This window comes from Syngnathoides biaculeatus, chromosome 15, assembly GCF_019802595.1.
Source record: "Syngnathoides biaculeatus isolate LvHL_M chromosome 15, ASM1980259v1, whole genome shotgun sequence".
NCBI classification, from domain to species: Eukaryota; Metazoa; Chordata; class Actinopteri; order Syngnathiformes; family Syngnathidae; genus Syngnathoides; species Syngnathoides biaculeatus.
In genome coordinates, this window is record NC_084654.1 from 25577716 (window position 1) to 25589399 (window position 11684).

At 57.9% G+C, this 11684-nt stretch overlaps 1 protein-coding gene across 3 annotated transcripts; it reads right to left on the reverse strand.

Moving 5' to 3' along the window:
* Positions 1–16: 16 nt before the first annotated feature.
* On the reverse strand, positions 17–11179 carry mapkbp1 (mitogen-activated protein kinase binding protein 1). Of its 3 annotated transcripts, none has more exons than XM_061843299.1 (29): positions 10814–11179; positions 9918–10009; positions 8966–9028; positions 8844–8901; positions 8603–8773; positions 8220–8357; positions 7960–8142; positions 7857–7874; positions 7358–7518; positions 6572–6770; positions 6358–6492; positions 6032–6237; positions 5862–5953; positions 5046–5171; positions 4903–4973; positions 4711–4838; positions 4550–4625; positions 4361–4472; positions 4223–4286; positions 3991–4157; positions 3891–3916; positions 3468–3611; positions 3286–3384; positions 2833–3037; positions 2422–2641; positions 1822–2021; positions 1372–1617; positions 483–652; positions 17–415 (listed from the first exon to the last, which is right to left on the reverse strand). In XM_061843299.1, the coding sequence occupies exons 1-29, from the start codon at positions 10937–10939 to the stop codon at positions 155–157; spliced, it is 3957 nt and encodes a 1318-aa protein (XP_061699283.1). In that variant the 5' UTR covers positions 10940–11179; the 3' UTR covers positions 17–154. The 3 variants fall into 3 exon arrangements, with proteins under 3 accessions (XP_061699283.1, XP_061699281.1, XP_061699282.1); XM_061843297.1 differs by having other exon boundaries at positions 1297–1617; XM_061843298.1 differs by lacking the exon at positions 7857–7874 and having other exon boundaries at positions 1297–1617; positions 10814–11178.
* Positions 11180–11684: the final 505 nt, after the last annotated feature.

Sequence of the window (11684 nt, forward strand, 5' to 3'; positions counted from 1 at the left end):
GCTACGATGACCTGATATGCTAACGCAAGCGGACGTCGGCGCAAACATTTATTGAAAGAGCTCCAAAAAGTCACGTGACGTGCTTGGAGGTCAACTGTGAAGCAACCGTCCCTTGTTTCCATGGTTACAGGCAACAACGTCAATAAAGTTTCATTCAAATTGCGGTTGAAGACGGTGGCGATGGCGCGCCGTCCTTGGGGGGTCGCAGCTTCCTGCGGACGGCCTGCAACAGCAGCGTGGAGTACTCCTCCAGGAGGGCCGCCGTCCTGTCGCGGTCGGCTGCCCCCGCCAGGGCCCCCCCGCCGGGTCCCAACGGCAGGAGCCGGAGCTCCGCCCTCATTGCCTCGAGGGCTTCTGATAGGATGGAGGCCATCTGACCCCCTTCGGGGGTGTCTTCCGGACAAGCGTTGCTCACCTGGGGGGGGGGGGGCAATTGGTCATACCGGGCGAGCAGGTGGGGGGGGGGGGGGACACACACGTACCTCCCTGTAGAGACGGGTGGCCCGCTTGAAGCAGCTCAGCATCTGATCGGTCAACGCTCGGCAGGACTCAACGCTGGCGGGCGAGTCCAATTGATGACGGGACGTGTCGGGAGGCAGGAGGGGGCCAACGCCTTCCGCTCTACCCCGCAATTCACAATTTGCGCCTTTTTCTGGAGAAGACAAATTGGCACCAATTTGCACATTTCTGTGAAGCCGGCACACGAGCAGCCGCTAGCCAGATTCTGGGCGCTACGCTAACGTTGGAAATGAAAAATTATGGAAAATGGAAGCTATTGCAAGGAAAATTTCCAAGACTGTTCCTACTAAATTATGATCCCGATGAAACGTATCAATCGATGCAATGTTTGTGTGGGCGCTAATTTCAAAACTGGCTCCGGGATTTGAAGAGCTTCAAGGCGCGGGGTTAGCGAACGCTGAAAGCGTTAATGTGAGAGCTAACGTTGGAAGCCAATACTGGATGTTGACTTTGACGCTAAAGTCACTAGCTAACGCCGGTCTCCCTCAGGTCAAAGGTGAGAGGTCGCGGCAGTGACATTGAAGTTAACCTTCGCGGCTAACGACGGCTCAGACGTCAGCGGTGACATTGGCCGACTCGCGCGGGCGATTTCGCTACGGCCTCCGGTCCCCGGTCCCTAACCCGTAACCAAGCGGGTCAGCGTTTGTTTTCGGGGAGCCCAGATCAAAGGGATTGGTCTCACCGGCCGGTGACAAGACAGGAAGAGGAGGGATGACGAAGGCGAGCCCAGACGGAAAGATGACGGCGTGAAGGGTTGAGGAAGGGAAGAGTCCAAACCTGCGTCGTCTTGAGGTCGGGTCCCGACGGCCGTTACCGAAGGTTTGTCGGGCGGCGGGAGGACGGCCCGGTTACCTTGGCAACCCGGCGAGGGAAAGGCCGTCAGTCCCGCCCGGTTGAGGGCGTCGCCCAGCGAGGCGGAGCGGGACATTTTGGCGGCGGAGCTGGCGGTGGGACTCATGTAGGAGCGCGGACCCCCGGCCGAGGGGGACGGGCACCTCCTGGGCCGGGGCCACCCCGGATCCGGAGGGGGTGGCGCCGCGGCGGGAGCGCGGCGGGGGGCCGAGGGGAGCGAGGTGGGACGGTGAGGGGTCGCACCACCTGCCGAGAAAATTACAAAAAAAAAAACAACCTTTCGTCACTTCTGGTCCCCGTAGCACGATCGGACCCAGCCGGTTCTGAAACTGGTGAAAATCTGAGCGGAATTGACGTCCCCCGAAAAAGGTTTGGACTTGCCCGACGACTTTTCGTCTGGATGAAACTGAATTTGCAAATGCCAACGCTAACCGTGGCGGAACCGCGTACCTGGACCTCCCGTCAACCTCCCGAGGTCCGACTCCTTCAACCCGCGGGAGGCCTCCGGGTTCCGTTCCTCATTCTCTGGCTGACAAGTTCTTGTTTGTCGATCTTGGTCCAGAGTCCACGGCGGACTCGGGCCCTGGTTCCGAACCTCGGACAGCACTTGAGACTTTGTCTCGATATCTTCTGACTTCAGGATGACCCGGCTGAGGAACGGAACCAACAGGAAAGAACACATTAGGAACGGATGAGCGGAAGAAGACCAGGCCATCGGGAGACATGAAGAGAACCCAACCAGAACATGAGGTGAACAATTAGAAGAACCGCAACAAGACAAGGTGATGAAGATGTGAGGAGTAGAACCAGAACCACAACAAGGGTTAAAAGACACAATGAACACAACCAGAACATTAAGTAGAAGACCCAGAAGACAGAGAGACGATCAAGAAGATCAACATCACAACCAGACAACAGAACCAGAACCTGGCAAGGCAACGGAGACATTAGGAGAGGAACCCGAACGAAGTACGGCGAAAAAAAAAAAAAAAAAAGAGGAGGACCAGACGTGTCTTTCTAGTGGTTTCGCTGATGCGGGTCAAACGGTACCTAGCAGCAGAGTTCTGGTAGAGGAACCTGGAAGACATGCTGAGGCTCTCGTTGGAGCTGTGAGCCGTCGGCGCGGGTCCAGCCGCCACGTCGGCCAGTGCGGAAAAGTGCTTCTTTACGAAGGCCTCCTGGTCCGGAGTCCGCGGGACGGGTCCGGCGTCCTCGTCCGGAGAGTCGTCGCTGCTGCTGCTGCTGCTGAGGTGATCCGTCGGCACCGGGTCTGGCGGGACAGATGTTAAAAAAAAAAAAAAGTTGTCGAAAATGTTCAAAGACCGTTCAAACAAGAAACATATCAAAAGTAATAACTACAAATCCTGGAGAGACAAAAAAAAAAAAAAAGAGTTTCATTTAGCAAGAGCCACGTCGCAGCGCGTTGAGGCTTCGGACCCGCGCCGACGTCCCGCGTCTCACCTTTGGCCGTCTCCGCCGCGTCAAGACTGGACGTTCTGGAGTTGAACCTGAGCGAGCAGCCGCTGTCCGGACTGGGTTTGTCCTCCCCGCCGCCCTTCGCCTCCGAGCGGCTGCTCGGGCTCACGCCGTCCTCCCATTGGTCAGGAAACCGCGGCGGCGAGGTGACGTCCGGCCTGGGATTGGCCAGCGCCTCCGAGTGCTCCACCTGAGGCCCGCAGAAGTCGGACGCGACACACCAAGACCAAAAACTGATCGGTTTTGGGTCCCGTAGAAATGTAAACGCCGGTTTGAATTTGCAATTTTATTGATTAATGTTACCTGACGCAAAACAAAAACACCTGAAAAAGCCCTTTGATATGATTGTGGATATGACAAATTTCAGTTAATCTCCATCCGAAAACCTCGGCGACCGAAGTCCGAGTCATCTCCGCGCGTTCGTCTACGTCCGCTCACCTGAAGACTGAGGCGACTTCCCGTCTGCCGATGGGCCCTGTGAAGCCCCGCCTCCTTCGTCCAGCACGGCGAGGGACCGTTGTCGTCAAAAGGGGGCGTCTTCACCCACAGGGGGCGCCGCAGAGCAAAGATTGAGGCGCTTCCTGGCATTTGGAAAGAAACGGGAGCCCCCCCACCCTTACCCGGTCGTCGTCGCGCCAGCAAAACGAGTCCAGCAGTCTCAGGTCCAACATGGACGTCACCTCGGCGACGTCGTGACCGCCGCACGAATTCGTAGCCCAGCGGCGGCGGCGGCGGCGGCTGCGCAGTCGCCCGTCTGGCGCGGACTGAAAGAACATTGGGACGTGGCAACACAAGTCATCACTGCTCTGTTCTGGACTTTTCAATATTAAAATCACATCGCCGCATTCTGCGACCAAATTCATATTGTGGACCGGACATTTGAATTATTAGCGTTTCTATTTCCATTCACGTTTGTCCGGCCGAGGCCGTTTGAAATGCTGAGCTGGCTTTCTTATCAAATGAACCATTTTCATCTTGTTTTTATGACAAATGTCAAAAATCTAATCAGTAAATCTGAGTCAAAGTAAAAGTCATCGACTCACCCCGTTGCGCTCGGGCGACGCCTCGGCTGAGGGGCAAAAGCGGAGATGCGGCGTTACGCCGGTCGAGGATGCTCGGCGACGTTACCGTGGCGACACACACCCGCTCCCTCCTCCCCGTCCTCGTCGTCCTCTTCCCCGTCGCTGTCGGACGACGCGGCGACGACGCGAGGGGGCCGCGCCTCTCCCGGGTTCCCGGTCCGCCGCTCGGCCAGACGTCGGCGCATGCGCAGGGTCATCTCGGGACTCAGACGCCAAACGAAGACGCAGCTGCACACGTCGGCACGCCGTCAGCGAAGGCGCGCGCCGGCGCCGCGTCGAGTCGCGTCGCGTACCTGTCGCCCGACACGCTGATGACGCGCGTGCAGTCGCCGCTGAACTTCAGACCCGTGACGACCTCTGACCGACACACAAACGCGCTTTGCGCTCAGCGAACGGCCGCCGGGTCGGGACCGTGAGGTCGACTGACCCACCTGAGTGTCCAAACATGGCGGCCACCCACTCGCCAGAGTGGAAATCAAAGATGTTGATGCTCTTGTCCGAACAGGAAGCGGCGACGTAGAGACCCGACGGGTCGATCTGCACCTGAGACGAGGTCGGGGAAGATGAGCCCCCCCCCGTCTCCGTGGCGACAACACCCCCCCCCGCCCCCCCCCCCCAACCTTGATGAGCGTTCCGTCTTCTCCCCGAGATCCTTTGAAGATTTTCTTCTGTTTGCTGCTGCCGATGTTGAAGATCCTGTCGGAGCGCCGCCGCCGCCGTCGTCATCATCGTCGTCGTGAGCGCGGCGGACGAGCGCGAGGTCGGGGGCGGGCGGGCTCACCTGATGCTGCGGTCCTGGCAAGCGACGGCGGCGTACTTCCTGCCGGGCTCCACGTCCATGTCGTACAGCGTGCACTTCCTCACCACGTGATGCGTCCGCGCGAACTCCATGCCGCCGCCGCCGCCCGTCTGAGGGCGACAGGAGGCGGGAAATGAGCTCCGGACCCCGAACGGGAAGCCGACGCCGCCTCACCTGCCGGCCGGTGCGGAAGTAGACGCTCTTGTCGGCGCCGCAGCTGATCAGGCGCACTTTGCCCTCGTCGGCTGCGAAGCGGGAAGAAGGCGATGATGTCGCGGGCGGCGCCGTCGACGGGCTGCCGTCGGGAGTTCACTGACCTGCGAATCTGACGGCGGTGATGGAGGACGAGTGCTCGTCCAGAGTTTGGACCAGTCGGTAGTCGGACGCCGCGTCCAACACGTGGATCAGGCGATCGCGACTGGCCGTGGCCAGAAACTGCACACCTGACACACCACGCGCACGAGGTCAGGCGAGACGCCGCTCGACGGCTCGACTTTTGCCAAAAATTTGGAGCCGACCGCCCGGAAAACGGCGCTCGCTGGCTGTCGTCGTCAAGTGCACTTGATGTACGACACCAGAGGGTGGCGTTGTTGCAGAAACAAGTGGAATTTGTTCCTACAACTGCGAAGAAGAAGAAGAAGAGCCGCACGTTGCCCAAATTCTTTCAATTGCGTTTGGAAGTCGATGCATCGAGCCCAATTCGGCACGGTGGACTTTGCGGACCACCGCGACGACCGGCGGATCCCTGCGGATGGCGACGTTGCACCGCTTCCCGTTTTGAGGGCGGCGCCGCTTTGCTGTCGACGAAACAAATCTCGGCCTTCGCGTCGATTGGTGCCGACGTGTTGGAGGTGGGACGCCTTCAGGTACTTGACGCGCATTCCCGTATGCGGTACGGGTGCTGTCAACCGAGTACGTGTCGCAGTGGGTAGAAAAAAAAACAAAAAACGCCGCAATCTCCGAGAGAACGGTGAACGTGACGCCAAAGCCGAGCCGTGGGGTCAAGCCGTGCTTGTGGAAAAGCTCGTTGCCTGAATGGAGGTCTGGGATCAGAATAGTACCACTTCGACCGTCATTGGGGGTCAAACCCTGCTCAGACCCCCCCCCCCCCCCCCAGTCACATGACTCCTCACCTGTGTCACTCGGCGAGAAGTCGAGAGAAAGAATTTCGCCGTCGTGAGCTTGGACGTTGAGAATCTCCTCCATCGTGTTCACGTCGTGTACCCTGGCACGCAAGTGGGCGCACACGTCACGGACGAAGACGCGTTAACTTCGCGTTTCCCGAGTGGGCTCGACCACTAACCTGAGAACGCCCACACGGTCACCCGAGGCCAGGTGGCGCCCGTCGGGACTGATTCTCAGGGAGCGAATGCCCGAGCGGCTCCGGTCTGCGGGCGGCGCCTCGGGGGTCGTCGGCCCCGCCTTGTCGCCGTTTGCGGCGACCGAGACGCTCTCGGCGTCCAGGAGGCTGGACGGGTTGTTGTCTACGTAAATGACCTTGCGCAGGTCCTGCGGGGAAGAGACGGGCTACGGTTTACGAGAATTAACGTGAGAGTGCAAAACAAACGAGCCCTCAGATTGACCCTTGAGGAACACCGGTCGGAAAGGAGGACATTATTCACAGAGTACCTGGCTGAGGACGTTGTCGGGGAAGCGGCGAGCATCCACGTTCCACACACGTATGGTGTTGTCCGAGGAGCACGACAGGAAGCATCCGGGCGGGAGCGCCGCCTTCCCCGCGTCGCCCCCGTCTTCGGGAAAGACCTGCGGGCGCCATTTGAGGAGTTCGTCATCCGGCGCCCCGCCCCCTCGTCAACTCCGAACCCCGGGGCCCCGCGCCGACCTCTAAACTCCACACGCAGGAGGCGTGGTAGAGCGCCGAGTAGAGCTTGCCCACCCGGCGCGGCTCTTTCAGGTCGCCCACGTCCCACACGTACACGCTGTGGTCGCTGTACACGCACGTCAGCCAACCGCCGCTCGGGTCGTAGGTCAGCGCCACCGTGTCCGGGTAACGGACGCCGGGACGAACGCAGAACAGACGACTGAGGAAGACGGAGGGGCGGGGCACACGTGGAAGATGTTCTTTATCGTTTGAGCAGCAGGAGGAGGCGGCGACGGGACCGAAAAACAAACTTCCATCCATTTTATGTACCGTTTAGTTTTACAAGGGCCCACGTGAGAAATTTGAACTGGCCTTGTCCCATTGCAAAATGGTCCAGGACCGGAGGATTCGGGCGATACGCGAGGCCGTCTGTGATGGGAAATCGCGCAAATGATGCCACTCGGGTTCAGTTTTGACATTCAGCAAATTGAAACGATGCTTTTTTCAAGTTTTCTGCAATGATTCCAATTCAAACGTAAGGTGGCAGCTGGCGCATATTCCAACTCACACCCGGTACCGAAATAATAATTCTCCTTTGAATTATTCATCCGGGCAATGGTGACACTTTATTCAAAAGGGTTGACCGTTGAAAGCACCTCAAAGAAATAAAACGCGTCACGAGACGGTGGACGGGAAAGTTGACGTCGGCCGCCGTCCTCGTTCGTTTTTGCCGCTGTCTTCTCGGTGGCCATTTTGCAAAGATTCCCGCAAATCTACAAATTGCGGCCGCGAGGATTTTCCTCTTACCTGACGTCCGTCACGGCCGCGACGTCGGCGCCCAGGAAGTGGGGGCGGGGCAGCGTGCACAGGAAGCGGAGCGTGTGCGGGCTGAAGGCGCGCACGGCGCCGTCCGAGCAGCCGCAGAAGATCAGCTCGGCCGTCGCGCACAGACACGTGGCCTGCGAGGCCTGCCGACACAAACGGGCCCGCCGTGACCCCCGGGCGACCTCCAACTGAAGCCCCCCCCCCCCAGGAAAATCACAACTGAAGATGGGAGCCACAAAAAAAAAACAAAGAATGAAAACAGGCGGGGGGGGGGGGGCACCAAAACCAGATGAACGAAATTAAGGACAACGACAGAGACAGCGACAAAGGGGAAAATATGACCCACGAAAGCATGCGGGATGCATTTGGAATTTGAAAAATACGACGACAAAAAAACAAAACAAAACAAAAAGGAGTAAAATGGGATGCGTGGGAACTAAACAAAAGAATCCAAACGCAAACGCTCGGTTGTCTGACTTACGGGGGCGGAGTCGACTCGCTACCCAGGAAGCAAAACGGGAAGGAAGCGGAGAGCCTCGTGATTAGCACGTTAGCGCGCGGGCAAACGAAGGAGGTGCACTCACGCGTAGCTCCACCCACTTGTGGAGCGCGCGGCGCCGGTCCAACTCCACCAGGAGGCCCGACGTGCTGATGCAGAAGGTGGAGGACGCCCGCTGGCCTTGACCGCACGCCACGTCGCAGAAGAAGTTGTTCTTCAGTTCTCCCAGCAACGCCGAACGCCCCAGCAGCGGCACGGCGCCGCCGGCCTGCGGCGAGGTCCCGCACGTGACGTGAGCGCCCCCCCGGGGAGCCGCGAGGTGCCAAAAAAAGCGTCGCGTGTCACCTCGGAGGTCCTGCCGTGGTCCAGGTACCAAAACTTGACGTGGCGATTCCCAGCGGTCACAAAGTAGGACGAGTCGTGCGAGAAGGACACGGCCGTCACCTTGCTCGACACCTTGTTGGCCGCCACCACGGCGCCTTTCTGCACGCACGGTCAAGTCAGAGAGCGAGAGATGTGGAGCCGTCCGTGTCAGTGTGCGCCCACTGGACCGCGGGGGGGGGGTTGGGGTTAGGGTTAGGCGGACCCTCACTCAAACCTCTCTCAACTCAAACCAACAAGAGTCTCTCGGAACAAGAAGCTTTTCTCGGGGACGGCCACTTTCTCTTGAGGCGCGTTCCGGTGGTAAACATTTGCAAAGGTCGGGAGGAGAGCACCGCCGCGGTTACCTTCCAGTTCCACACGTGGACCATCATGTCGTGCGGGTAGCCGACGCTGACGACGTACTTCGTGTCGGGCGAGAAGGCCACGCAGGCCACGCCGTATTTGTGCTCCTGGAGCGCGGCCACCTGCGCGCCGCTCGACACCTCCCACACGCGCACGGCCGGCACGTGGCCGCTCTGGGGAGCACACGCCGCCCGTCACCGCCGAGCGCGTGTCAAACCGTCGCGCGGCGCCGGCGCCACTCACCTCGCCCGTGACCAGGTGCTTGCCGTCGGATGAGAAGGCCAACGTCGTGATGGTCTTTCTGCGCGCGCACGCACGCGCGTTAGCGTAGCGACAGCGCCAAATACGGCCGACGCTCACTTTACCTCGTCGCGTTCAAGATGTGACGTTGTTTGTTCTTGCGAGGATGCAGCAGGACCACCACGCACCTGCGCGCGCGCACGCAATTACGCCACATTAGTGTTAAGGCTATATGAATCGTGACGTCGGGGTTAATAATCGGTCGGCTCAGTCAGTGACGTTTTAAGAGCCGGCCGTCAACTCCTCCGTCGGCTCGCACGTGAAACCTCTCTCAATTTGTCTGCCCCGCACGGGCCCAACTAGCTCCGCCCTTTCCTCCCCACGCAGCCGGACCCAAACATTCCCGGCATTCCCCTGCAAAACCGAGGCCGCGATTCCCTTTTGTCGGCGCGCGCGGAACGTCGACTTTAACAGGCCGGGCGGACGTGTGCCGTCAAGTTCATGTGGTTGCCTCGTAATCACTAAAACGGTCTCAACTTTGAAGAGCAAACCCACGTCGTCGACATCGCCACAGATGAATGGTTTACAATAATTTTTCACACCGAGAAAAATCCAGACCGTCACCATTTGATAAATAACTGCGAGGCGGAACAATCGAGAAAAATACAACTGGTGATGTTTCTAAGAAGCATGTCGAGTGCAAAAAAGACGGGCCCTAAGATTGACCCTTGTGGATTACCGCAGGAAAGAAGAAGAGATTCTGATTTCTGGCCAAAGAGATTGATCTGATTTGCTCAAGACAAAACAATTTCTACACTGTATCTGGAAAGCCCTCCCTGAGGTCTTTGATGTGATGCGTGACTTGAGATTGATTCACTGCAAGTACTGCAGATTCTTCTCCTTGATACCGATGAACTCTCCCGACGTTCATTGTCAACGATCCGAGCAAGTATTTCCCATCTATCTGTCCCCAAGTTTTAAGACAATCGGATGACAATTCCAGAGAAAAGCACGTTTTCTTTGTGTTCTGCATATTTGACATTGTTGCAAACGTGACCTTTGAGACGAGTTCCTCACCCGGCCGGATACGCCAAGATGCCGCTCCGCGGGTCACATGAGAGAGCTCGGTTGCCGGGCGCCGTGATGCCCAGAACCTTCTCCAAGGTCACCTGCGGGACGTCAGCATCCGGAAGAAGAGAATTTGCATCTTATCAGGGCACAAGATCAGTTTGACACCGGAGCGGCAAAAGTTTGTTCTTACTAGCGCAGCGCGCGAACATAACCGTTAGCATGTTAGCGAATCACATGACCACCCCCCCAGGGCACGTCATCAGGACCCGAGAACCGCCGCCAAGACTTGACAGACACTGAAACACGGGAGAGGCGGTTCGACACGCGAGCTCGCCTGTAAACGTTTGTCTTCGCGCCATACTGCAGTTAGCATAAATTGTGTGAAAAATAAATTCATTGGTTATTCTTTGGGCTAATCTATATGATCGAATGTGTATTAAACAGTATGGCGGACACCATCTGCCTCACAGTTGAATCCCGGCCCAAACCCCCCTGCGTGGAGCTTGCATGTTCTCCCCCGTGCCTTGCGTGGCTTTTCTCCGGGCGGGCGCTCGGGTTTCCTCCCACATCCCGAAAAACATCGACTCATCGGAGACTCTAAATTGCTCCCCCTAGAGGTGATCGAATGCTGGCTGGCTTGCTTGCAGTTGAGGGTAGGCGACGCTTGTGAGGATAAGCCACTCAGATAACGGAGGGATGGATGACAGCGCCGATGCTCCTCGGCGGTTGCCACCCATCCGTTCTTTGCCGCTTATCCTCAGGATAAGCGCCGGAGCCTATCCGGAGCCGTCAACGGGCAAAGCCCGAACGGCAATCGGCTCGCGGGCTGCTTGGCGAAATTAGCGTCTCGCCTTGACTTCCGAGCGCACTTTTTCGAGTGAATTAGCGTGGCTTTCGCTCACCTTGTCGCCGATGCGATGACGCCATTCTCGGCCCCGCCCCGTGAGCTTGATGGACGGGGACCTGAGCAGGTTCTTGATGCGGCGACCGATGGCGCCTCGTCCTCGTCCGCCGCCGCCGCCGCTCATAACTCGGCTGCTAGCGGCTAGCGGTTAGCGGTTAGCTCCCAGCGGCATGACGTCCGCGAGCCCGACGTCGCTGGACCGGAGCCTCCGCGGCCTTCCCCTCCTCGATCTGGACCGGTTCGACTCGCCGGCTGCGGTTCCGCATCGCAGCCGTGACGCCGCGGAGAAGAAAAGACGAGCTGGGCCTTCCCCCCCCCCCCGCAGTCACGAGCTGAGCTGACGCGGACAAAGCGGCGCCAAGCCTTTCCGCTCGATACTTTCAAAGTAAAACTGCAACGACGCCAATTTCGCTTTGACAGAAAAATCAAAGTTACCCAAATGGAAGGACCCCCCCCGCCCCCCCCCCCCACACACACTTTTTTTTTTTTTTAATTTTTTCCTACTTTCAGGTTTTGGGATGAAAGGACAACCCACTTTAACGTGAAAGTAGAAAAGTGCAACATTTCAACAACATGGAATCACATTTTTCACACTAAAAAACTCAAATCAACCATCGGTGGAAACAGGCTACACAATTTGAGTCAAAGAACTTTTCTTTTTTGTTGTTTCCTGCCTTGTTTAAAAAAAAGGCTTATCTTTCAAAAATGAAATTACAATCACTAAAGATGAATATGAAGCGTCTGAATCAGTGAATGGTGACGATGACAATAGCGATTGTAAATGCCACGCGGTCCACCTTGTTTGCGCCAGAAAAATGAATTTTGGAACCATCGACCCTGTCGACCGACAGCCAAGCGGTTAGCGCTTC

Bases quoted from the DNA above. Each gene is read 5' to 3' on its own strand.
- mapkbp1 (XM_061843297.1), bottom strand. From the start codon at position 10,939: ATGAGCGGCGGCGGCGGCGGACGAGGACGAGGCGCCATCGGTCGCCGC. The intron at 3,917-3,990 runs GTGTGTGTCGCC...TTTGCCCCTCAG, and splicing joins GGACGGGGAGGAGGGAGCGG to CCGAGGCGTCGCCCGAGCGC. The intron at 3,385-3,467 runs GTAAGGGTGGGG...CTGTGGGTGAAG, and splicing joins GCTGGCGCGACGACGACCGG to ACGCCCCCTTTTGACGACAA.